The 24,934-nt window shown below is 42.1% G+C and overlaps 1 protein-coding gene across 4 annotated transcripts in view; it reads right to left on the minus strand.

Moving 5' to 3' along the window:
* The window catches only part of ARAP3 (ArfGAP with RhoGAP domain, ankyrin repeat and PH domain 3), a 259,199-nt gene that overhangs the window by 133,349 nt on the left and 100,916 nt on the right, over positions 1-24,934 (minus strand). For 3 of the 4 annotated variants that reach the window (XM_040344957.1, XM_040344954.1, XM_040344955.1), the window contains exons 2-4: positions 21,123-22,150; positions 3,992-4,053; positions 2,040-2,110 (exon numbers count right to left, since the gene is read on the minus strand). In XM_040344957.1, the coding sequence (XP_040200891.1) occupies positions 2,040-2,110; positions 3,992-4,053; positions 21,123-22,072 (1,083 nt within the window). In that variant the 5' untranslated portion in view covers positions 22,073-22,150. The remainder of the gene's footprint in view (positions 1-2,039; positions 2,111-3,991; positions 4,054-21,122; positions 22,151-24,934) is intronic. The other variant, XM_040344956.1, reaches the window with a different exon arrangement.

Genomic DNA, 24,934 nt, shown 5'->3' on the forward strand with positions numbered 1-24,934 from the left:
ACCATTGCTCAATTGAGAAGTATACAAACAAAAAACACATGTGTGTTAACCAGTTACCACCCGAACTATAGCAAAATGGCAGCCTGGTGGGACTTTCTTTGATCCAGGTGGTCGTCATACATGTGGCGCGATCTGTCACTGGTTGTGTCCATTGGAAACAGCAGATGACTGATCAGTGTACCGGCCCGCAGCAGGTACCATATGACGGCTGTGACCAATCACAGCAGATCACATGACAATTGTAAACAATGGATTTTTAAAATGTTAAAAATAAATTGCTGCCAGCCCCTCTCATTTGAAGTGGAAGTCCATGCAAAAACTAAAATCCTGCATCTTTAGCCACCAACATTCTAACACTAACCTATTTATCTTTTCTGCAGGCGATCTGACCTAATCTCCAGCGGCGGAATCTCTGCTGAGTAAATGTCTGACAACGGCTTTGAAATGAATGGGAAGTGACGTCACCCATAGAGTTATGATGGGGCTTTCCGCTTCCGGTGACGGATGTGTCCTCTGCACCCTCCCACACAACGAAGCCACGGCTGACAGCTCAGCGTGGGATCAGAGCTTTTGTCGCTGGAGATCAGGTAGGATCGCCTGTAGAAAATGTATGGATACTGATTTTTTTCATTGTTTATTAGAAACTAAGGGCCAGATCCAGAGAGAGAGAGTATGTTGGCGTATCTACTGATACGCCGGCGTACTTTTAAATTGCCCGCATCGTATCTTTAGTTTGAATCCTCAAACCAAGATACGACGGCATCTGGGTTAGATCCGACGCCTTCGTTTCGTAGATGCAATACTTCGGCGTCCGCTGGGTGGAGTTTGCGTCATTTTCCGCGTCGGGTATGCAAATGAGCTTTTTCGGACGATCCACGAACGTATGCGAGGCCGACGCATTCTCTTACGTCGTCTCTATTCGGCTTTTTCCGGCGTATAGTTAAAGCTGGTATTTTGCGGCGTATAGATAGGCCGTATGGCCTTCGTTCCCGCGTCGAAATTTAAATTTTTTTTTTTTTTGCGTAAGTCGTCAGTGAATAGGGATGGATGTAACTCACGTCTAAGTTAAAAAAATGATGTCAAAGCACAGCGGGACATTTTTAAACGGAGCATGCGCAGTTCATTCGGCGTGGGGACGCGCTTCATTTAAATGAATCACGCCCCCTATCCGCCAATTTGAATTACGCGCTGAGAGATACACTACGCCGCCGTAACTTACGGCGCAAATTCTTTGTGGATTCAAAGAATTCAAAAGTAAGTTACAGCGGCATAGCGTATCTCTGATACGCTGCGCCTATCTAAACGTACGTGGATCTGCCCCTAAGCCTCTAAATACCCTTTTGTGAAGTATCTTCAGGCCGGTCACGTGACTCCCGGCTGCTCTGATACTCTGATCCAGGGCTACAGTGGGAGGAGCCGAGTGGCTTGCTCGGCAGTCAAGTGACTCCCGACTGACATCAGAGGGAGAGCTTGGCTCCTCCTGCTGTAGCCCTGGACGGAGAATGTGACCGGCCTGAAGATACTTCACAAAAAAAGGTATTTAGAAGCTTAGTTTCTAATAAACAAGTGCAAGATGGAAAATAAAAGAGAGGGACTGGCACAAAATGATGATGTAGGGTTACTAACTCTTTAAGTGCTCCTACATCATAAAGATTTAAAGTGGTTGTTAAGCCACTCTAACCTGTATACACCATCAGCACTGCCGCCTATTGTAGTATCCCCCTCTGTGTATGATTTATAAAAATACATGCTGCAAATACCTAATTTCACAGCCAAGATTGCAAAAAATTACCAAATGACACAGGACAAGCACTGTGTCATATAACATGCTTTAAAGGAGCAGGATCCATTTTTTTCCCTTTTTGTGTTAACAAACGCTTTAATATAACTATAATGTGGGATACATTTGATGCTTAGCATGCTCATAAAAGTGCAACAATATGTATTTATCTATCTATCTATCTATCTATCTATCTATCTATCTATCTATCTATCTATCTATCTATCTATATCTATTAAGAAAAAAACTTGATTTTTACCTTTAGTTCCTGAGTCTGAGAGATTCGGTTGAAGACAGTTTCACAGTAAGGGTTTAATGTTTCAGCTGTTACTAAAGTAAAACATATACAATTAAATATACAGAAAATAATAACAGCTTGTTTCAATTTACCATACCATTCTGGGGTTGATTTACTAAAGGCAAATAGACTATTCACTTTGGAAAGGGATTTTTACTTTGCAAGAGATATTTCCCTAAGCTACCAATACCCAATCACATGCAAGAAAATGTTAAAACAAAAAACAGTGTGTTGCTTGCAAAAGATTGGATGATAAAAATCAGCAGAGCTACTCATCATTCACTTATTTATAGAAGAGGAGGACGATGGGATTATAACGGTGCTCAAATATCACAATGTCGATATCACAATAGATTTTAATTGTTTATTAAAATATCATGTAAATATTACACAAAATACATAATAGAAAAGATTCATTAAAAGCATGTTATTCAAACAAGTATACTGGACTGCGTGGGTCGCTGGTATTCCCAAATTAAAGTATACTGGTGGTCAGGTATGATGTCACTTCCCTATATATTTCGCCAACTTGGCTTCCTCAGGGGGATACACTGTGACCACTAATTTTTTAACAGCCAGCTCTTCACTCAACCAGAACTGAAGGAAATCTACATGTGGGGTACCACATGGAGTATGGAATTGGGTTCCAGAATTGCGGAATCGTGCAAGAGGCAGTGCTCGGCCGTAGGGGGTAAAAAAAGGACCCAGTCTATTAAGTAATTAGGGATACTTGCGAGGGCGGCCGGTTGATTTTTAGACATACAAGCCGAACAGGCATTAAATGATCAAAGATGTGTAATGATCTAGCAAGTCAATAGACCTGTATGGCAAACACAGAAAATGTTTTAGCCCCCCCCTGAAAGGTGCCAAATGTGACACCGGAGGGGGGGGGGGGGTGTTGGTTCTCAAAAGCGGAGGTTCACTTTTTTTGTGGACCTCCGCTTTAAAGAAGCCCAGACAATATACCGTAACAAAATCAGTTCTCCTTGGATTGTCTATATCCAACACATCTTTTCTTCTTTTTGGATAGAGTGGAGAGAGATTGGAACATCTGTCAGATTTTTATTGCTGTCCCTGTTGTAGTGTTACTAAACCCAGTAATCTGAAAATAGTTAATCCACCCCCCCCCAAGTGCCCACAGCTTATAAATCTTTTTATATTAAAGTACTGCCACTATATACCTATATACCATTTTGGCTGATCTGTATACCACGGTCACAAGATAACCTGCCCGAGTGCTGAGTGTTCGGGTTGGATGAGATTTCTTCTATAGCCTGTGTCCTCATGCTGTTATTGGAGGCGAAACTTCCACAAATCAAGATGTGACATCCCACCCACTGTGTTCTTTTTTAGTTACTGGGCATGGAAGGGGAGGGAGGGACTGGGCTATGGAGACAAGCCCAACCTCTGAAAAACAGCCTCATACCATAATCCTCCCTCCACAAAATGATTTGGATCAGTGCACAAAGCAAGGTCCATAAAGACATGGATGAGCAAGTTTGGGGTGGAGGAACTTGGCTAGCCTGCACCTGAGTCCTGACCTCAACCCAATAGAACACCTTTTGTGATGAATTAAAGTGCAGACTGCAAGCCAGACTTTCCAACATCATTGCTTGACCTCACAAATGCACTTCTGGAAGAATGGTCAAACATTCCCATAGACACACTCCTAAACCTTGTGGACAGCCTTCCCAAATGAGTTGAAGCTGTTATAGCTGCAGAGGGTGGGCCCACTCAATATTGAACCCTACGGGCTAAGACTTGGGTGCCATTAAAGTTCATATACATGTAAAGGCAGGCGTCCCAATACTTCTGGTCATATAGTGTATCTATTAACAAGAATTAAAAGGTTGAAGAATGTTTCCACTGCCCTGCTGCCTTCAGCTGCTACAAAAGTAACAAAGACTTCTTACCTAAACTAGAGATGGGTCTTTCCGGCACCACTGGCAATTCTGCTTCTGAAGAACCTGGGCAACTTCAAAAAAAATATTAATACAGTTTAATATAATGATTGCTACTATAGACTTAAAATGTGCTGCTGAACTTTTTTGGCATAACATTTGTATCTTTCTTTAGCATGTAAAATTAAGGCCTAATGCACACTGGATGTTATAATAATGACCAGCAATATGGTCCGGGGCTGAAGTGGTTAAAGGAGGGCTCAGTCTAAAGTTTTATTCAGACAATTCAAACAAAAGGCAGGTAGCTACTGCTGTGTTTTCTCTTTAGCTAATCCATAGTAATCTGAGAATCCTTTATCACATTAAATGTTTCTTTTCCAAAAAAAAATTGTAAAAGACGCAAATACAACAACGATTTAAAAACTTCATCTAGAAAAAGAAACTAAATGGACCTAAAACCATTTGTCCTTTCAACTTTATGGAAACTAGCAGATACACAGAAATAATGCAAAAACATAAAAAAAAAAAAAAAAAAAAAAAACAGTAATTTGATGGTTGTAAAGAATCACAAAACTGTATTTTAAAGACCAGGGAAAACATTTATTTTGAAACAATTATTATTTTCATTAAAATAAGGTGTGTCTTGCCTTTTCAGCTCAATTTATCTCACTTTTTTAGTGGATACAACTTTATGAAAGTCAATGTTTATCTCTAGTATATAGACCATGTAGTTTCAAATTATCCATGATGGGCACAATCAGAAACCAGAAAGCAAATGTTCTCCAAAGAGCCCATCATGTTTTAAAAAAATTTGCAATTAATTTGTTACAAGAAACAGAAGTACCCTCTGAAGCCAATGTACTTTGGGGTACAGGTGGATTTGAACCTTTTTAGGGCTGCCTGCAACTAATGGATTAGTTGGTCGATTATTGTTTAGATTAATCGGATAAAAACAAACGTAATATGCAATTTTTTCATTTTATTTAAAATAATAATGAAAATGATGGGGCACTATTCCTCCCTGGAACACCAATAATGGGGCAGCACTATTCCTCCTGGCAACACCAATAATGGGGCAGCACTATTCCTCCCGGCAACACCAATAATGGGGCAGCACTATTCCTTCCGGCAACACCAATAATGGAGCAGCACTATTCCTCCCAGCAACACCAATAATGGGGCAGAACTATTCCTCCTGGGAACACCAATAATGGGGCAGAACTATTCCTCCTGGGAACACCAATAATGGGGCAGCACTATTCCTCCCGGGAACACCAATAATGGAGCAGCACTATTCCTCCCTGGAACACCAATAATGGGGCAGCACTATTCCTCCCTGGAACACCAAAAACGGGAAAGCATTATTCCTCCCGGCAACACCAAAAATGGGGCAGCACTATTCCTCCCGGCAACACCAATAATGGGGCAGGACTATTCTCATGAGAATACAGAGGATTCTCACACTGGGACGGAGGCAGGCCTGGCAGGGAGGAAGGAACATGCCATTAGACCAACTAATCGATAATGAAAATCGTTGACAACGGCTCCAAAGCTTACAAATCTTCTCAGCTTTTTCACTTCTTCTTCCCCTCGGAGAAGATGGGCTGCGCGGGTTCTAATTGGTTGGCGCCACCCATGTGACGGAGTCGACCAATTAGAATGCTTCTAAGGCTGCTTTCACCCTAGGGTGGGGCAGCATCAGCTGTAAAGCGCTGTTATTTTTAGCAGTGCTTTACAGTTGTTTTTGCAGAGGTTTTCGGCCGCTATGGGGCTTTTTTGCGGCTCAGCGGCGCTGCCCATTCATTTTTAATGGGCAGGAGCAGTGGAGGAGTGGTGTATACATCACTCCTTCACCGCTCAAAAGATGCTGTTTGCAGGAGTTTTTTTAACGTCCTGCAAGTGCATCCCCTCAGTCTGAAATCACCTGAGATTTTACACTGAGACTGCCGGAGAGCCGTTTTCCAGACGCTTTACATGCGCTATTTTTAGCCCGAAAGCACCTGAAAAATGCCCCAATGTGAAAAGGATCTAAATGTACCTCCTAACGGGGTACATTTAGGAGATTAAGTTCTGGGGATTTCTAAGCCCCGGAGCCGTAAGGCGGATATACCGGGGCTCAGAACGGGCGATTGCCGCCATGCAGGTCAGTGGGACTGGGGTGGGTGCGAGGTGGGGGTCACCTTACAGATTTTTCTGTAAAGGTGAACTCACCCTTTAAGGTCCATGCACATTAGGCACCTGAAAAAAATATCAGAACCTCTGGCAGAAAAAATGCTTCTAATGGCTTGGATTACACATGTGTTTATGTGCGGTTGCCTTTATAAGTGTTTTTTTTTTTCCAAAACATTTCCCTCTGCTAATTTTTCATCAATTTACACTTGAAAACACTAAACATGCCTAAGCGCCATGTTTATGCAAGCCGAGCATTTTTTCTGCCCGAAAGCTCCTCTTCAAATTTGCCTGCAATCGCCCAAATGTCCATGAACAGATGGACTAACATAGGGGGTTATTTACGAAAGGCAAATCCACTTTGCACTACAAGTGCAAACTACAAGTGCAAAGTGCACTTGAAATTGCACTGAATGTGCACTTGGAAGTGCAGTCGCTGTAGATCTGAGGGATAGATCTAAATGAGGGGGAGCGCAGCTGTTTTTATTATCCAATCATGTGCAAGCTAAAATGTTTTTTTTTTATTTTCCTTGCATGTCCCCCTCAGATCTACAGCGACTGCACTTCCAAGTGTACATTCAGTGCAATTTCAAGTGCACTTTGCACTTGTAGTTTGCACTTGTAGTGCAAAGTGGATTTGCCTTTCAGGAACCCCCCATAGAGATGCTTCTACAGGCTGAAAGGAAAAAAAAAATACAAAGGCCTGTAAAAGCAGCATTTTATTATGCCCAGTGTAAATGACACCTAATACACGCAGAAGTACTGACATAGACCTTCACTTTTTTTCTTGCTCCAGCCCACCCGCCTGCCTCCATTCTCGCCAAGGCAAGCTTGTCGTGTCTCTCCTTCTGAAGCTTCCTGGGATATGCATGTAAGATATTCCAAGAGGCATCGACTTCCATACCTCAGACAGAGGAGAGCAGACCTTTCACTGCATCATCAGGGGCTAGTTATACGAACCCATAAGAGACAGCCAGCTTCTGATGAGGAAAGTAAGAAAAATGGCAGCATGGGACAAGGTATGTGGAGTGTCAGATTGCCAAGAGAACAATCCTGGATTTGTTGGATGTGTGGGTATGTTAATTTAAGCTAACCCCATTGAAAAAAAAACAAAAAAACATGGGGGTGGGTGGGGTGGTGAAGTTCCTCTTTGAGGTTTCAATGGAGATCTCAGAATAATGTTTTGTTTTTTTGGCGTAATACCCATGGCCCATAGCGGTCAGATTGTAGTTTATTAAAGTCAGTTTTCTACAATGTGATTGGTTGCTATATATTACTTCAGTTTTCTAGATGGCTTTGCTCAGACCCTACTTTTTGTGGCTCCACCACAATGATCAAAAATAATCATTAGGTTGATTAATTCATACAGAACAACTTGACATATTTAAAATAAATAATGACAAGATACAACAAAGTGCTTTCACCATTTTTATTGTGTAAATTTGTAACCCAATTGGACAAAAAAAAATACAGAAAAAAACTGAATCCATATTGTGCAACATAGAAAAGTGTGTGTACTAACAATTCCCAAACTAACCAATGAATTAACAGCTATGAAACCAACTGATAGCTGGATTACGTGCTGCATCTTCGTTCATTATAAAATTTAGACTAAATTAGAAGCAAATCAAATTAGTTGTAAAAAAATCCAGTTTGTAAAGAAAAGGATAAATACTTACCTGTCCCATGACATTAAATGAGTTGTAAAGGCAGAATGTTTTTTATCTTAAAGCGGGGGTTCACCCTAAAAACAATTTTCTAACATTACATTCAGCTCACTCTCAACATTGACAGTATGCCAGAAGCCGAACGTCGAGTCGGTGCTATATGGCGCCTGCGCACCGACGATCGGCTTCTTTCGGCAACTCGTGACGCTCCTTATGTGACGGGGGAGGGTAGTTTTTGTCATCACGTCAATCACTAACTGCTGCATAGGAACGCCCACTCCCGCGGGGGGCACTACCCGGAAGCCGGGTAAGAAAATAGCTATACGAGGCATGTACAGCACAAAAAAAATCGGCATACTGTCAATGTCGAGAGTGAGCTCAATGTAATGTTAGAAAATTGTTTTTAGGGTCAACCCCCACTTTAATGCATTCTATGCATTAAGATAAAAAACCTTCTGTGAGTAGCAGCCTCCCCTGCACCCCCTAATTACTTACCTCAGCCCCATCTCTCCCCAGCGATGTCGATGAGTGTCTTAGCCACCCAGGACTCTCCTCCTGATTGGCTGAGACACGGCAGCGGTTGGTTTCTGCAGCCATTGGTTTCTGCAGCTGTCAATCAAAATCAGTCAGCCAATCAGGGGTGAAGGGGGGCGGTTCGGGTTGGGGCTCCGTGTCTAAATGGACACAGGGAGCTTTCGACTCAGCTTGGGTGCCCCATAGCAAGCTGCTTGCTGTAGGGGAACTCAACAGGAGGGAGGGGCCAGGAGCAGCAAAGAGGGACCTGAGAAGAGGAGGATCTGGGCTGCTCTGTGCAAAACCAACTGCACAGAGGAGGTAAGTATAACATGTTTGTTATTTAAAAAAAAAAAAGAGAGAGAGTTTACAATCACTTGCTTTGCAATTGTATACACTATATTATTATTTTTTATTTGCAAAAAAAATTCCCACGAAATTGGCGTTGCACTTTAAGATGGTTATACACAGCTTAAACATCATCCAATTCCTGCTAAACTGGCTAAAATTTGGGCCATTGGTAGCCCTGTTAGCACAGCCAAGCTCTAAAAACGTTGAATGGAACATCAAAGGAGATTAGTGGAAAATGAACGTATTCTATAAGATGCAGACACTGTTTGGGTATTCAAGCAGCTGCGGGTGTCGTGGCTGCTTAAATAGTCAGCACTGGAGATTCCTCCATCCATGCTGTTTGGTGTGGATGGAGGGATCTATTAGCTTTCCCTTATTTAGCCCATGGGCTGAAATCTATATGTGTGTGACTAGCTATAGATGTGTGTTGGATGCAAAAGGTTTTGATTGCACAGATGCACTGGAATATTTTTCAGTAAGGCAAAGCAATTAGATATTCTGAAAAGGGCAGTGGCCTACGGCACTCAATAGGAATTCAGTTCTTACCATAGTCAGCGAGTGTGAAAGTCTGAGGCCTCATACACACGACCGAGGAACTCGTCGTAAATCAAACATCGTTTTCCTCGACGAGTTCCTTGTTAGGCTTGTCGAGAATCTTGACAAGCTTTCTTTGCGTACACACTGTCAAGACAAAATCTCCTCGTTCTCAAACGCGGTGACGTACGACGGCACTATAAAGGGGAAGTTCGATTCCACTGGCGCCACCTTTGGGGCTGCTTTTGCTAATCTCATGTTACTGCGTGTTAAGTAAAAGTTTGGTGAGAGACGATTCACGCTTTTCAGTCTGTTACAGCGTGACGAAGGTGCTATCTCCATTTCAAACCCTACTTTTACCGAAGGCACGCTCCCATCTCATACTTTATTCTGAGCATGTGCAGGTTTCTAAGCATACACACGAACGTGTTTCTCGTCGTAAACCAGCCCGACGAGAAACATGGCGAGAAAATTGAGACTCCCGACGAGGAAAAAGAGAACTTGTTTCCTTTTTTTCTCGTCGAGTTCCACGACAGTTTTCTCGATGAAAAACATACACACGACCGTTTTCCTCAGCAAAAAAGCTCTGCCACCAAGTTTCTTGATGGATTCTGTCGAGGAAAACGGTCATGTGTACGAGGCCTGAAACATTTCAAAAGACTATATCTGATTGGCTGCTAAAAAGCCTGTTTGAGTCTGTGTATGGTCACATGTAAAGATAATAATCTCTAGAACTGCAAGATCTGTAGCGAGGAATAAGGAAAGTATATAAATGTGCTTTATATTTTGTTTAATGCCTCCGATTATGAGATCTACAGCTGAAGCTTCTGACCATAAAAAATAAATAAAAATTATTTGAAACCAGAAAACTGTTGCAGACCTCAGATTCAAGGACATACAAAAAGAATGTGGCTTGTTGCACTCCCCCTGCCCTGGGTACGCATATCTCGGGATGCTGTAAGTTTCATTAAAGTGGTACTCCAGCCAAAACTTTTGTTTTAGAATGGGGAAGGGCTACAAACTTTTCTCTTTTTTTTTTTATCTTTGTCCTTAGTGTGAAAATAAATCACACCTTTGATAGTCGTCACTGGAAAAGGGGGATTCTAGCTCTATTCCTGATCTGATGAGTTGTAAAACTCAAAGGTCTCCATTTCTATAATGGTGACAACACACACATGGTTGAAGTTGTTTTTTTTCTCACAAGGATACTGAGAAGCAACATTTTGCCTCCCAGCTCTTGATTCATGCAACTACTTTGGGTGCCATCATGGATTGCCTACCCACATTGAATCTGCTTCCTGTTTTTCCCCTTGAGTTCTCGCTGAGTCACACTTCCACAGCTCCCGGGTGGGACTCCCCTGGTAATCACAATTTGGAAATATTGTCATATCTATTCTTAGCTGATTTATACTATACATGTATCTACTCCTGAAGAAGTGAACAAATGTGTCAAGTTTTTGGATGCCACGTTTTGAAGATGAGAGTTTTCCCAGTGGGGACACATGCAGCAATTAAAACCTGACAGATAATCTGAGGCCCCGTACACACGACCAGTTTCCTCGGCAGAATTCAGCTTCCGACCGAGTTTCTGGCTGAATTCTGCCGAGGAAACTGGTCGTGTGTACACTTTCGGCCGAGGAAGCCGACGAGGAGCTCGGCGAGGAAATAGAGAACATGTTCTCTATTTTCTCGTTGTTCTATGGGAGAACTCGGCCCGCCGAGCTCCTCGGCGGCTTCAGTGCTGAACTGGCCGAGGAACTCGATGTGTTTGGCACGTCGAGTTCCTCGGCCGTGTGTACGAGGCTTAACCCTTCCCCACTCAATCCAGAACAAGATACAACATTTAGTCCAGAGTTCTAATTTAAACATAGATCAAATCCAAACCCTTAAAATGAATAGACAATACAGTCTGAGTAAAAATTGACTGTTGTCACAGTAAATGTTAATGTTCCCTATATTTCCTTCATATGAATGTATTGCTATGATGACAGGTGTAACATGGAACAACATTTGATCGTCAGCCTATCAGAAGCCTGTAACAGCAACCCAGGCTTGTCTCAAGAACAAAGTAAGCCTGCTCATGTTTTGTCAGATCCTGATTACTAAAGAAAAAAAAAGTTGAATCGGTTTATATTTAATTCCCCCCCCCTTTTCTTCAAGATCATAGCTTTTTAGACCAAGGACCAAGTGAAGTCATCACTCGGTCCCTGTGTTTCTCTTGGCAATATGGACAAATCATGGCATATGGGACGGGCCAGCCGGGTGCTGTACATAGTGTTGTGAAAACAACACAATGCCTCAGTACTCCTTTCAGGAGCCCTCATCCCTGTTGCAAGCAGTGGCCTGGCTCCTTGGAGGAAATATCAATACGACTTGATAAGGGGGAATGGCCACTTCTAGGCAGGCTTCATTTGCATGCAGACCTCCCTAAGCAACACCCACATGTGATGCAGCGACTCCATTACAGGCATACCCCACTTTTAAGTACACAATGGTGTATATTTACTAAAGCTGGAAAGTGCAATATCAGGCTCACTTCTGCATAGAAACAAATGGGCTTTCAGGTTTTATTACCAAAGCTTAATTGAACAAGCTGGGGTTAGACGCTCATTGGCTTCCATGCAGAAGTGAGCCTGATTTTGAACTTTACAGCCTTAGTAAATAAACCCCATTGTGTACTTAAAAGTGGGGTATGCCTCTAATTAAAAGTACCAAAATCCAATTAATGAAAGGGATAGTAAAGTTGGGGAGGAAAGAGCTAGATGATGGTGAATTTCCTTCAGGCAGGAAATGAGGCGAGATGTATCCTGTTGCAACTTTCAATGCATGCTGAGTAGACAATTTTACAAGAGAGGAGCCTGTACAACTGTGCAAGACTGTAGGGAAGGTATAAGGTAACATGGTGGGTCTGTTATGTAGAGGAGTTAAGTCTCCTTTATATCACTGGTCAGCAGAAATCCAGAAAGGACAATGGTATAATGTATGACTTTGCCGTGCTTTTATATATAAGACATGACCTTCTGGGATATATCAATTACCATTCCAAGATGGTATTTCTGGTACACAATATTCAATAAGCAGCCCTCAAAATTTCCACTCGCCTACTAGCATTTGGCGAGTGGATTTAAGCTGGGGGCGAGTGATGACAGGGCTGCATGACCAATCTCCCTCCAATCTGTGCCTACACTTAGAGTCCCGATGAGATTGGCGGCTGAAGAGGAAAGGTGCATGCTCGGGAAAAGTAGTCTGGTGAGCCGCGCACAGGCAGAGCAGTACACAGGTGCTCTCCTTACAATTCTCATTAAGCCATGGGACCTAACAGTATGACCTCTCTGAGCCTGCCCCCCTCCCCCGGGCCCCGACCAATGTAGCTGGAGAGCAGAAAGTAATGAGTGAGGTGGAGGATTGCAAAAATTACCACTCCGGTGCAGCGCTCACTGAAAGTTGTCCTGACATGAGAGCGGCAGCCTTCTAGTTTGTGCAGTTTTCTTCTCCTTGTGCTCTATGTAAGTGTCCAACAGTTTAGCCTGAGCACTGTGAACAGACTGGTCTCAATGTGTGCTGTGCGCTGTCAGTGTGCGCTGTGCTATGGTGTCAATGGCTGTGCAGTTGTGTGGATCTCAGCGATGGATTGTACTCCCTCCCGCTGTGCTGCAGCTCCTCTCCTCTCTGCCAGCCTGAATAAAAGGGGGAAGTGGGGACATGCAAGCGTGGAGCCGCACACACAGGCTCCTGATGATGAGATGAATGGGAGAGAGAGAGAGGATGGATGGGAGTTGCAGAGGAGACAGCAAGAGAATGGGGAAGAGACCCAGTTCTAGTGCCCTGTCCCTCTGGTCTGCCCCCCAGTGCCCTGTCCCTCTGGTCTGCCCCCAGTGCCCTGTCCCTCTGGTCTGCCCCCAGTGCCCTTTCCCTCTGGTCTGCCCCCATTGCCCTGTCCCTCTGGTCTGCCCCCAGTGCCCTGTCCCATTTTGTTAAAGTTGTTGTTGGTAATATTTAATTTTGTAACTTGATTCTGCATAAAACATTGTCATTCCATGAGATAATCTACGAGGGCGTGTTTATGGGTGCAATTAGGCGCAGGGCAGTGTATGAATTAGGTGGGGCAACTGGTGGCGAGTAACTCTTGAGGCCTGGCTAGTAGCTCAGGACTTGAAATTTTGAGCCCTGCAATAAGGCACCTTTTACAAGTGCCCGATCCAGTTTTTCTCAGCAGGTAATCTGTCCGTTGATTCCTCTGTGAGCTGTCACATTTCTAATGCCGCGTACACACCATCACTTTATGTGATGAAAAAAAACGACTTTTTAAATCACGAAATTTTCAAAAACGACGTTGCCTACACACCATCGTTTTTTCAAAATGCTCTAGCAAAGCGTGGTTACGTTCAGCACTCTTTTCCATTGAAGCTAGCTTCATAACTTGCTTCTCAACATGCACGGGTTTAAAAACGTCGTTTTGCCCACACACTATCATTTTAATTGACACAAAAAACGACGTTTTGAAAACCGACACAAAAAATTGAAGCATGCTTCAATTTTTTTTTGTCGCTTTTCACAAGACATAAAACAACGTTTTCCCCCACAAACGGTCATTTTAATTGACAATTGACTGCGCAAACACAGTGTGACATAAAATATTGCAAACAACGCAATTTTTTTCTCTAGGGTCTCTGCTTAACTTGTAAGCAATGAATGTCAGAAAAAGGTTTGGTCTTTAAGTGGTTAAACTGACCTTATTTACACACAGAAGTTCATTCCTTTGATATAAAACAGGGGTAGGCAAGCTCGGCCCTCCAGCTGTTTTGAAACTACAAGTCCCATGAGACATTGCAAGACCCTGACAATCACAGGCATGCCTTCTAGAGGCAGAGGCATGATGAGATTTGCAGTTTCATCACAGCTGGAGGGCCGCGGTTGCTTACCACTGATCTAAAAGATACGAGAGATACAATGTATCTCTTCTCTATCTCCCAGAGCAGCTGAGGAATGTTGATAAAAAAAAAAAAAGCAGGCAATGTTTGACAGCGCTCTGCACTTGTCATATAGAATCAAGGAAATGTCGGGTTAAGATTGTGAGGGGGGTTGACAGCTCTAAAAGCTAATACTTACAAACTACACAAAGAAAGATTTTTTTTTTACATTCACACTCATTGACAACAATACTACATTATGCTAATCACATACACATATTTATCTTAAAAAAACTCTCAAAAAAGGCTATAGTTTCCCTTTAATAGTGACAAAGGGTAGAAAAGTGCTAAACAAAAGAACAAGCATTTACAAATTATTTCTGAATATTTAAAATAAAAATATTTTACAAAGCTGTATCTTCCCTCAAGAAAGGCTACAAAAATATAAAAATTAATTCTTAATATGTTTAAACAAGTGCTCTAAAATAGTATTAAATGACTCCCCACTATCCAGTAGTGGTAGCATAATTATACAACTTAGCTATTGAATACGTTCTTGTAATATGCTTTTATGATATTGCCTTATTTACTTGATTTTACTAAACATCATATATTTTACAATGACAGCTACTTAAAGTGTTAGCAAATTAAAGACTCCGCCTGGTGTTTTTGGGTATGGGGAAGCATTTGACCTCCTCCTAGAATGCAGTCCTCGGGCATGAGTGGCTATTAACGAGGCTGATCACAGCAAGAGGAGGACGTCATCAACCTTGTGTAGGCGGCAACACCATCTAGCATGAAGCCTACAAGGATTTGACTTTCAGAGGAATGGAGCAGTGGGAAAGTAAAAGTGGGTCCATACGGTAGACTAGCAAGAATAGTCCGATAAGGCAATAAGGAAAACATAAGAAACAAAAAGAATTCATGTTTTACTGATCTGAATACAGTAAACATATCATCATATCATTATCATATTATAAAGTGTCACAGGAATGGTCTTTTCACAGTAGTGAACACCACTAATAAGCCCAAACTGAGAACAGGACCACACTGTAGCCTGTAATTTTACCACCAATAACCAATGCCTTTCGGACAGGTTTTATTTTCAGAAATGAGGGATGGCACCAAGGGGCTTTCTCTGATATTCTTTCTCAACCATTTAACATTTGGGAACCCTTAAATTAATGATCTGTAGAACCATTTTATCCACAGCTCATGGTACAATAACATGAAGGTCTGTGGGAAAAATGCACCCTACATTTATGTTTACTGAGAACCCCCCAAAGCTGGCCCTACACTAGTAAAAATCACAGATTCAAATCTATATAGAGCAGATGGATGAACCTCCCAGAATTGCCCACAATTTGATCATTGTATGGCCAGCTTTAGAGACAGCTAAAAAGATCATTGGTGTAAGTGGTTACTTATCTAGGAAGCTTGATTGTTCATTGCTCAAGAAACCCTCAGACATCTCTGAAGTGACCTAGGAGATTACAAGGGACCCTGGTTGAGAAAGGCTGTTCTGCATTGTTATGCAGTCAAGCATGTTCCCTATAAATGAGCCATGACTATTTTGTAGACCGGGATAAGCCAATTACGTCTTCTCTTTTCCATGACCCCCATTGGAGAAAAAAGGAGGCTACCAATGGTCTCCTCTCCTCCTGAAAATGCAAGCTACTTTCAAGTCACTCTGCCCCTCTTACTTTAATACTTTTGAATAATAAACCCTTGACGGGTATTCAGATAGGAACTTCCTACTTTTGTTGTACATTCTAGATCTGCATGCTTGTTCCAGATCAGCGACTGAAAGCTAGCATGGTAGTATGACAAGTAGTATTTTGAGAAGATCAGTAACAGCTGACCCCATATGCCTCTCATGACAGGTCTATTTTAGCTGAGAATTCTGTTTCCACATTCACATCATAGGCCTCAAATAGAGATATATATTAAGTAGGAACAGTTATGATTCTTATAACTACTGTCACAGTTTTAACTGTTAAATTGGGTAAGGGCGTAAAAATGCAAGCTTTAGGGGTCGTTCACACCATACATGCATGAAAACTCATTGCGGTGTGAACAGGGCACATAGAGACCAACTTTTTTATTGTGCCCTTGCAGAACGTGTGCTTAAAAACTGACACCTTTGCAACATGGTGTGAAGGAGGCCATAAGGTTACCCCCCTGCATAATATAGATTGTTCTTGGCAAGCAAGTTTTCATCAGCATGATTTGCAGATCACTTTGTATTAACGTGATAGAACAGTGAAGATTTTATAAATCTACATTAATATTTGTGTGGTATTGCTTGTAATTTAGTGCCCATTCACACTTCTGTGTTACCACAATGCAGTGTATACAGTAGTGGCAACACAGTCGCACTGCAGAACACTACAAAGTACATGTCGCAAGCAGTGTGGTGCACTGTGTTAACGATAAAAAAGTCAGGTCTGTTATTTTTTTAGTGTGTTAAGGTGTGCTGCCAGCTCATTAAAAATAAATGGGCTACCTTAAAGTGGGAGTAAACTCCCATGTATGATGTTTACCTATAAGTAAGCCTATAATAAGACTTACCTATAGGTACAGTAAATATCTCCTAAACGTGCAAAATTAAGTAGATATTTACTTTAGATGCAGCCGGTGACGTCACCGGTGCATGCGCTCTGAAGGAACAACATACCCGTGCTGTTCCTTCAGTGCCGTGCCATTAATAGCGACTCCTGTGCATGAGTCATTGCTGGCTCTGCCATTCATATTGCCAAGGCCCGCAAACCCAGAAAGAAGACTGGGTGAAGATGGACACGCCTTCAGCTGTAACAGCGCACCGCTGGAAAGCTTTGTTTTCAGGTAAGTCTGTCATAATGTGCTAGTAAGCGAATCATACTAGCACAAAATGACCTAAACTGCCCGGGGTCCATTTTTTTATGCGGTTTACTACCGCATTAAAGCGCTTTAACACATGATAATATATTCAATCAAAACATTGCAAAGCATAGTCTGAATCGGCCCTCAATGCCATTAAAAACAATACTAACCACATTATAAAAGGTAGTTTCATATTTCACTAAAAAGAACGAAAACCTCTGCACCTACTGGCTATGTGGGTTGGGTGAGGTCTCCATGCTCTGTACCCCAGCAGATCCACTGTTTACAGTGATAAGAAATGTAGCTACAAGGCAGCTAAATCCTGATTGCCAAGTGCCTCCTTTTTTGCAGTTTAGTTTCCCCATTTTAGAAACTGTTTGCCACACTTATGCCGCGTACACACGATCGGGCTTTTGCCCGGCCAAATCACATCGGAATTCCGACAGAATTCCATCGGAGAAAAATAGAACATGTTCTATATCTAAACTCCAATCAAATTCATCGGAATTTCCGATGAAAAAACTCAGATGGGGCTACACACGATCGGAATATCCGATGGAAAAAGACCGTCTGACTTTTTCCATCGGAAATTCCAATCATGTGTACAAGGCATTAGTCAGTGTAAGACAACTCTTAACCCAAAACCCATTGCTGTAAAGCTGAAAAGAACCTCACCACTATTACACATCACCAGGTAAATGCAGAGGATTTCCGAGGTCCTGTTACACTAGGAACTTCAATAACGTCCCTTAGGGACAGAGTATACTACACATTTTGCAGACAGATGTAGAAACCCTGCAAGCGGTAACATAAAAAAAAAGGAAATTTGAACATGCACACCAAAATAAGACGTTCGGTATTTTGAGATGTAAAATGATTTAGGCTTTATGTCCATTAACATTATGAAAAGTTTCATCATTTACCATCTTTAGCTTTGGAAAGCCAATATTTTTGCTCAAGGTACTCATCACTTATATGAGATCCCAACAGCCTTGGCCTAACAAGGACTAAATGTTCATCCTGTATTGGCCTGAATATAGCTGCATTTGCCCTAAGTGCTGCCTCTAGAGACTCTTCTGTTAAAGTTGTATCCCAATTGTCTGAAAACGTGTTTTGTAGATCAAGACTGTCCTCTAGCGGAGGTAAGTCCTGCACTGAATCTGTCACATCATTTTCCTCTACTTTTACATTAGGAGAAACTTTCCACCCCGGTGAACATACCATATAACTATTCTCCTCTGCTCTGGAAACTGGGCTTTTCATTATAGTAATTTTAGGAGATTTCTTCTGCATAAATGGCAACCTAGGCAAAAGCTGGCTGGCTAATTTTTTTGGCGGAGTTCGTGTAATGCTCTCAGTTGGCTTCTCATAATTAGGTGAACTCTTTGATTTAGAAGGTATTAATTTATTTCCCAATGTTTGTGGTCTTGGTGAGACAGTATTTGTAATAGTGTCATTCTGCTTTGCTCTTGCTGAAGGAGTTTTTTTGATCACTTTTGAAAGCGATATGGTGGAGGTGTTTGCAGGCCTTGCTACTTCAGCATTCCCTAGTGGCCTTGGCACAGTAACACTCTGCTGTGAGTTTTTTGTACTTGACACAACATTCCTGCATTTAGCTGTTTGGGAACCAGTGTTTCCTGTTTGCTTTGGCCTCTGGAAAGTTATGCTTCCTGTAGATTTCTGTATTGATAATCCATATTTTTCTGCTGGTTTCTGCTTCAGTGAAAACTTGCTTCCCTTTGCTTTTGTCCTTTCAGCAGGGCATTGTTCTGCTTCTATTGGCTGGGGTGATAAATCATTTTTTGCAACTTTTACTTTTTGTGTGGCTGAAATCCCTATACATTTTGTCCTTGGCACCCATCCAGCTGGCTTTATTTTTGGTTTGGCAGTAGTTTCAAGAGGTCCTTGATGTGAGAGAGCAGTGTCTCCAACCTTTGATTTTGGTGTAGGAAGACCACTTACTGCTTTTCTGGGTGAAGGAATAATCGAAGCAGTCTTGCCAACAAATGATTTTTTGAGGGTCGAAGATGGTGACATTCCCATTGGAGATGGTCTTTTTGATTCACAATTATCAGTAATATTTGCTATATTTTTCTCATGTACATCCTGAGCTACATCCAAGCATGCAGGAGAAATCGGTTTAAGTGCACTTGCATGCATTGTGAGGGCATTCTTTGTAACTGGGAGCCTTGTGGGAATGGTATACTTCATCAGAAATGATTTCTGAGATGGAACACTTCCTGACGGTGTATTATAAGTACTTGCATTTCCAACTGGTGTTGGCCTGTGTGACAGATCTTTTGCTGTCAGGTTAAATCCTGTGGAACCAATTTTGACATCAGCTGCAGATGTGTTTTTTGTAACAGACCTTTGTCTCTGCAGTGATGCGTTTCCTATTACATCCTGACGTCCTATCCTTTTCTTTGTGTGCTTTGAAGATGCTGGATTTGTTATAGAGGAGACATCATTCTTTGTTGTGTCTGCCACTTCTGGAGGTGAACTCTTCCCACGGGGCAGCAATGGAGAAGCAGAATGTCCAATTGGAGAAGGTCGTGGAAATGCTGCATGTCCTGATCGTGAAAGTCTTGGTGATCCAGAATGTCCTACTGGATTTGGTCTTAGAGAGGCAGTTGAAAAAGTAACAGGTATAATGCTTTTTTTCTGGTTGGATGGAGGGTGAGCTTGATAGCCAGCTGGCATCTGTCTTGCTGGGGCAGATGTTTTCACTCTGGAAGCAGTTGGTGATGCTGAAATCCCTACAGGTGCGGGCCTTGATGAAACTCCATCTCGTATCCATGCTGAAGTCGGTGAAGGCGTGTTCCTCATTTGGGCTGGTTTTAGAGTTGAATTCCTCATCGGTGGTGATCTAAATGAAGCAGCCACTAATCAGGTTTAAATGCTAGTCAAACTATGCATCCACCCTGCTCATGCTGCAGCAGTATCTATTATCCATGCATGTAATGGTAGAGCAGACTCTACAAAAACTAAAATTTTACTGCATCAGATAAAATGAGCCTGTGGATTTTGCTCTCCTGAAAGCAAGCATTGCCTGGCTGTAGCTATTGCCTTTAATGCGTTATGTAAAGTCATTATTATAATTTCAGCAAGGTCAAGACTTCCTTCAATTGTCTGAATCCAGCTGTAAAGTAATCTCCACCCTTTCCTCAACCACTGGCTCCAGGAAACTCTCTTAGACTTCCATGGTTGGCTCCCTCTATATACTTATCTGTAATAACCCCAAGTTCCCACTACTATGATCTGAGCACACACATATTAACCTCTTCCTAGCCAGCTTTTAAGTCATAATTTTTATATGTATTGCCCTACCAATAATAATAGCTATAACATGAACAATACCAACAAAACACTATGCACCATGTGTTGTGGTCTACCTAGCCAAAATAAAGCTGGTAAAACCAGTGGTCCTTCAGATGATCAAGAACTTGAAGTACCAACATGTCCTGCCAACAAGGCGCGGCATGCTGGCATGTTTAGTTCTCAAACCAGTGGAAGAGCTGTGGGTTGTTCAGGACTTCGGTAAATTATTATTTTACTCATAATCTAATTTACACAAAGGGTTATTCTAAACAACCAGCACTAGCATGTAAGTGATTCTACACCAAAAAGTATTTCCCCTGCCACTTTGGTTTGCATTCATTTTAAAACCTCCTACCCATTTTAGGATCTAACACTTTTATATAGACAGCTGCAGCATATATCTTCTCTACATTAATATGAACACACTGTGTTTAAATTACATATTCATGTAAAATACAGATTTGAAGCAATGGTCTTTAGTTGTTTAGAACAAAGTGAGCTATACATTTTAACTGATGAAATGATTTTACCTGCTTAAGATCTTGACCTTATTAAGACATTTTGCAAGTTTTTTCCCCAAGGTTTTAATTGTATTTCCAAATAAAGATGAAATTACATGTTTTTAAACCGTAATAAACGTAGCAAGTTATATTGCACTTATATTTGTCACAAGTCCATAATATAATTTGAAGATACATTTAGTAAGTAGATTGTGCTATGGCAATGCATGTAATGCCTCTTCGAATATTGGAAAAAATAAAACTTTTAGGGTTTATGCATTATAAAAACATATAAGGAGGAGATGTAAAATATACTTACTTTCGTTCTTGTGTTGATGTTGTTTCTTGATTAATCATGTCAAGAGGGTTCCTATGTATTTGTGGGACTTCAGAGTCTGGGGCACAGCTGACACAGCCAGTCCTGGAACCAAACCCAGAATAGATTTCATTGGATATCATTGTTAGTGTTTCCTGTGGAGAAGAAGGATTGGTTGAAAAGGAGGTGACTTCCTCTTCATTTCCAGAAAAGGAAGACAGGCTCGATAACGGGGAACGCTGCATAGTATCCGCTTCCATCTGAGTCTTGTGTTGCTGGTAAGAGGATCCAGGCTGTAGACTTTCTTTGTTCTGACGCATAGGCAGAGAAGGAATGGGATGCAATGGTTTCCCAGCCTCAGCGGATGTATTCTTAGGAATCCCAGCCTCCAGCTCCACCCCTCCTGGCTTTGACTCCATACGTGAGTTACAGTTCTCTGTATCTAAGCTGTTTCCCCTTGGAACAACTGTTTCCTGCAGAGAAGACCTTCTAGCAACACTTGAATAACCATCTAAAGGAACAGGTGATTGTACGGCATGTATGCTAGCTGCTGCTGTAGCATTTGCATTGTATTTATTAAATACTGTCCTAGGTTTCGGTACTGGTTTGACAGCCAACTCTAAATCACCAAATTTTTCATTGATGTTATTTTTATTACTAATAGCATCATCTTTTTCAGATATGTGGGTGTATTCCAGGGAATCGGTCTTCTCCATGTTGCCTAAAGTTGGTAATGAGTTTGATTCTCCAGAAACATGTCGCAATCGACTCATTATTCTTTTTCTATGGCCTGTTGCTCCAACACCAATTTTCTGAAGAATGTCATTGTCAACGGAAAGAATATCTTTGACTCTATGGTACCCATGCTGCCTAAAGCTGTCCTGGTACCTCTCAAGATGGATGGCAGAGAGCCAATCTGCAATGTTCAGCTGTTCGTTGTCAGAGGAAGTCATGGCCACTGTGGCCCCCCAATCATCTGCTTACCAAAGTAAGAGCCAGGTGACCATATTGGTGGGGAACAGCAGATGGATCTAGAAAAAAAAAGTTTTTTAAACATTAAGCACATTAAGTAAAACAAACACATTGGAGTTGATTCACTAAAATTGGAGAACGCAATATCTGATGCAACTTTGCATAGAAACCCAATCATCTTTCAAGTTTTTTTTTGTCAGAGCTTAGCTGAACAAGCTTTAGTTAGAAGCCGATTGGCTACCATGCAGAGTTGCACCACATACTGTATATGCACATATAAGGTTGTATTTTGGATAGCAAAATTTGGAGATAACTACAGAACTGTATTTAAGTATATAACAAGTGCAACGCTCACAAACCCAGAACTAAAATGATAAAAATAAATGGTAATGAAAAATAATCCTATAAATCACCAAGATCTTACCTCTAACATTTCACATCCATCCAAGTACTAACCAGGCCCAACCCTACTTAGCTTCTGATATCAAAAGACATTGAGCACATTTAGGGTGGTGTGGCCGAAGGCCTTAAACTAGGGTTGTCCCGATACCACTTTTTTGAGACCAAGTACAAGTATTGATACTTTTTTTCAAGTACTCGCCGATACCGATTACCGATAGTTTTTTTTAATGTCATGTGACAATGGCAGTATTTTTTTTACAATTTTCATTTTTTACAATATTTATTTTTATTTTTTTACAGTGATTTCTTAATTTTTTTTAGGGGGGGGGGGAGTGGATTGTCAGTGAGTTTTTTTTATTTACATTTTATTTATTTATTTAACCCCTTCCATACAGGGCATTTTCACCCCCTTCCTGCCCAGACCAATTTTTAGTTTTCAGCGCTGTTGCACTTTGAATGACAATTGCATGGTCATGCAACACTGTACCCAAACTAAATCTTTATGTTTTTTCCCCCCCACAAATAGAGCTTTCGTTTGGTGGTATTTGATCATCTCTGCGGTTTTTATTTTTTACGCTATAAACAAAAGAAGAGCGAAAAAAATAAAAAATAAAAACACAATGTTTTACTTTTTTATTTAATAAATATCACAATTTTTTTTTAAAAAACGTTTTTTTCCCTCAGTTTAGGCCGATACGTATTCTTCTACATCTTTTTGGTAAAAAAAAAAAATCGCAATAATCGTATATTGATTGGTTTGCGCAAAAGTTATAGCGTCTACAAAATAGGTGATAGATTTATGGCATTTTTATTTTATAATTTTTTTTACTAGTAATGGCGGCGATCTGCGATTTTTTATTGTGACCGTGACATTGCGGCGAACACATCGGACACTTTTGACACAGTTTTGGGACCATTCATATTTATACAGTGATTAGTGCTATAAATATGCACTGATTACTGTGTAAATGTGACTGGCAGGGAAGGGGTTAACAACTAGGGGGCGCTGAAGGGGTTAAAATGTTCCCTATAGTTTGTTTTAACTGTAGGGGGGAGGGGACTCACAAGGGGAGGAGACCGATGTGTGTTCCTCTGTACTGGGAACACAGCATTGGTCTCCTTACCTCTGACAGGAGGTGGATCTGTGTGTTTACACACACAGATCCACACTCCTGCCATGATCACCGGCAATCGCGGGTGCCCGGCGGCAATCGCGGGTGCCGGGCACGCGCAGCGGGTCACGAGCGGTGCCGTGTGCGCCCTAGAACGCCAGGAATACAGGACGTCTTATATAAACGTCCACCCGGATCGAGGGAGGCTTCCTGTCTACGTCATTTGACAATGCGTCGGTAGGGAAGGGGTTAAAAAAATATATATTTATTGCAATTTTGTTTTCTTTTTATCAGTCCTGTTGGGGGTCTTTGGTGAGATATCAGGGGTCTTAACAGACCTCTGACATCTCCCCTTTAAGACAGAGAAAGGGACTTAGGACACAGATTCCCCAGTCCCTTTCTCTGCAGCCTCAGCTAAAATGAATGGAGAGAAGCTCCTCTCCATTCATAAACTGAAGCATCGTAAACACAGGTTACGATGCTCAGTTATGTGAATGGACAGAGTCAGTGATCACTGACTCTGTTCATTCGGAAAATTTAGGAGCCGGATTTACCTCCGCTCTCCATCCTGACAAATTGAGGGGGGAGAGCCAGCACGGAGGGGGGAAAGCCAGCACGGAGGGAAGAGAAGACAGCACGGAGGGGGGGAGAATACAGCACGGAGGGGGGAGAAGACAGAACGGAGGGGGGAGAAGACAGCACGGAGGGGGGGAGAAGACAGAACGGAGGGGGGGAAGACAGCACGGAGGGGGGGGGGAAGACAGCACATAGGGGGGGAAGACAGCACGGAGGGGGGGAAGACAGCACGAAGGGCGGGGGGACAGCGCGGAGGGGGGAGACAGCACAGAGGGGGGCGACAGCACGGAGGGGGGGGGGGAGACAGCACGGAGGGGGGGCAGTCAGTGGTGATCGGTGTGGCTTTGGGGGTAGTTACAAGCACTGATCACCGCTGTATAACTTTAACCAAAACAGCTGAAAAGGGGGCAGATCAGTGCTTGCAACTCCCCTGCCGCACCGATCACCCTGACTGCCCAGGTATCGGGTGAAGCATCAGAGCATTTCCCAGAGTACAAGTACTCTGGGAAATGCTCGGTATCGGTACCGATATCGATACTGGGAACTGTTACAGCTGTAGCTCTGGATTCACACGGGTGCGATCCCAGACATTGCATGTGATTCGCACCGCATGCCTGTGCACATCACATGCGATGTCTGCGCAGTGCGAAGTCCGCCATACAGTTTGAATGGCTGAAATTGCATTTAGACTAAAATGGTGCAGGACTCTTTTTTTTTGTCCGCACTGGAACCCATTCAATTTCACAGTTCGCA

Source organism: Rana temporaria, chromosome 3, assembly GCF_905171775.1.
Source record: "Rana temporaria chromosome 3, aRanTem1.1, whole genome shotgun sequence".
Taxonomy (NCBI): domain Eukaryota; kingdom Metazoa; phylum Chordata; class Amphibia; order Anura; family Ranidae; genus Rana; species Rana temporaria.